This window comes from Orycteropus afer, unplaced genomic scaffold (assembly GCF_000298275.1).
Source record: "Orycteropus afer afer isolate SDZICR_OR568_19922 unplaced genomic scaffold, OryAfe1.0 scaffold00174, whole genome shotgun sequence".
Taxonomy (NCBI): Eukaryota; Metazoa; Chordata; class Mammalia; order Tubulidentata; family Orycteropodidae; genus Orycteropus; species Orycteropus afer.
This window is the reverse complement of record NW_006921761.1, coordinates 602,696-604,459: the sequence shown is the minus strand read 5'-3', so window position 1 is coordinate 604,459 and position 1,764 is coordinate 602,696. Positions and strand designations below refer to the sequence as shown.

Sequence of the window (1,764 nt, the reverse complement as noted above, 5' to 3'; positions counted from 1 at the left end):
CCCATCTCTGAGATGAGGGGATAAACTGTGAACGCTCAATGTTCTTCTCAGTTTGTTCCTTGCCCAAGGTCAATGCTTAACCCACAGAACCTCAGAGTCTGTTTGTGGGATTTTCTCCCCTTTAGATTCAGCAGTCCTTTAGACATGACATAACAAAGGATCAGAAAGTAGGTTCTCCATCACCCATACCAAAATACTCTTCTGATTATAGTCAGGGCTACCTTCTTGATATCAGTGAGGCCTAGGGTTCTTGTCAAAGAGCAACTCTTACTTCTTTGTCCATTGGTCTAAAGTCTTTTCTTTCCTCCATGCCTCATGCTCTCCCTGAAGGGGCTACTGTTACAGACAGGTTCGACCACCACTCACACAATGACTCCCAAACCTCTCCATCCAGCCCAGCTCTTTCTCATGTGCTCCAAGCCTATATGATCAAATGCCTACAAACATCTCATTAGAATTGGGAGATGTCAACTAAAACCACAATGACAGACCACTCTACACCTGTTCAAAGTATGCAATTTCATAAGTTTGACATCTCTTTACACCCATGACACTATCACCACAATCAAGATTATGAAGCGTCCATCTCTCTGGAGATGGTCATGGGATTTTTCTCCTTATTCATCCGATGAGTTATATGGCTAGGTTTCTTCATCTTGAACCTCCACTGTGTTTCTAGAATAAACTATCTGGTTAAGATGTATTTGATTTCCTAATATGTTCTTGATTCTGTTTGCTGATATTCTAGTATTTCTAACTCAAATTCATAAATGAGATTGATCTGGAATTTGGTTTTTAATCAGTCCAGTCTTCCTAAGTTTTGGAATCAAACCAAAATCATGGTTTGATGTAATAAGAGCAATTTGGAGGATTTCCTTCTCCTTACATGTTCTGGGATGGTTTAAGGAACATGAAGCCCCAGACTCTGCCAGGAATCCCGGGTGAGAAGGGAAGTGACAACCCTCCGGCCCTGTCTCCCCCAGCCTTTGTGCTTCTAATTGGAGGCATCGAAGTCGGCCTGTCCTACTTCCCCTTCTTCGCCTGCCTCTCGTCAGAGTTCCGGCTGGTCAGTGCCATTCTCGGCTTCAGCTACTCTCTGATATGGTAAGATGGGCTCTGCCTGCCTGCCTCCCGCATCTCCTTGGCCATGACTGAGCTCTGGACAAAGGACTGGAAGTGGCCTGAGAGCTCAGTGCCCAGAAGGGGAGAGTGAGGCCCAGGGTAGGCAGCAGCGACTTGTCCAAGATCCCACTGCAGCCTCTTCTTGGGTTGAACTTGAGGTTTCAGAAGGTCTGGCCAGCGTTTGTCTGCCTCACAAGGGGTCTTTTCTGAAAGCCCCTCCTAGAAGTCACACATTTAGAAAAATTAATTTCTATAAAAGCCAAGGGTCTCATTGGGGGAAGCAGGCGCTCCTCCCTGCTGGATGCTTCTGCTCAACAGTGTCATAGCTTCCCTTGGAACCCAGAAGAAGGTCCATGTGCCTTAGCTTGGAATTCAGGGCCCATCAGAGTCTGATCTCTCCCTACTTCACCCACTACCAGTCTCCAGCACACATCTCCAGTCATACAAATCTCCTACATTCATTCATCCAACCACTTATTCATTCAACAAACATTCTACTACATCCCCACTCTGAGCTAGGGAATACACTGGAAAACAAGGCAGGACCTCGTGGATCATGTGTGCTGGCACCTTTGTCCATAGCCTGCTGTTCCCTGTGTAAATCATCTCTCTCCCTGGTCTAGTGATAAATACATACTCATT

General features: G+C 45.9%; 1 protein-coding gene across 1 annotated transcript in view; it reads left to right on the top strand.

Annotated features, from left to right (window-relative positions):
- The first annotated feature begins 910 nt into the window (after positions 1-910).
- Positions 911-1,764, top strand: part of LOC103202161 (stimulated by retinoic acid gene 6 protein-like) — a 36,468-nt gene continuing 35,614 nt past the window's right edge. Inside the window, exon 1 of the mRNA XM_007946992.1 lies at positions 911-1,104. Within this exon, the coding sequence (XP_007945183.1) occupies positions 911-1,104 (194 nt within the window). The remainder of the gene's footprint in view (positions 1,105-1,764) is intronic.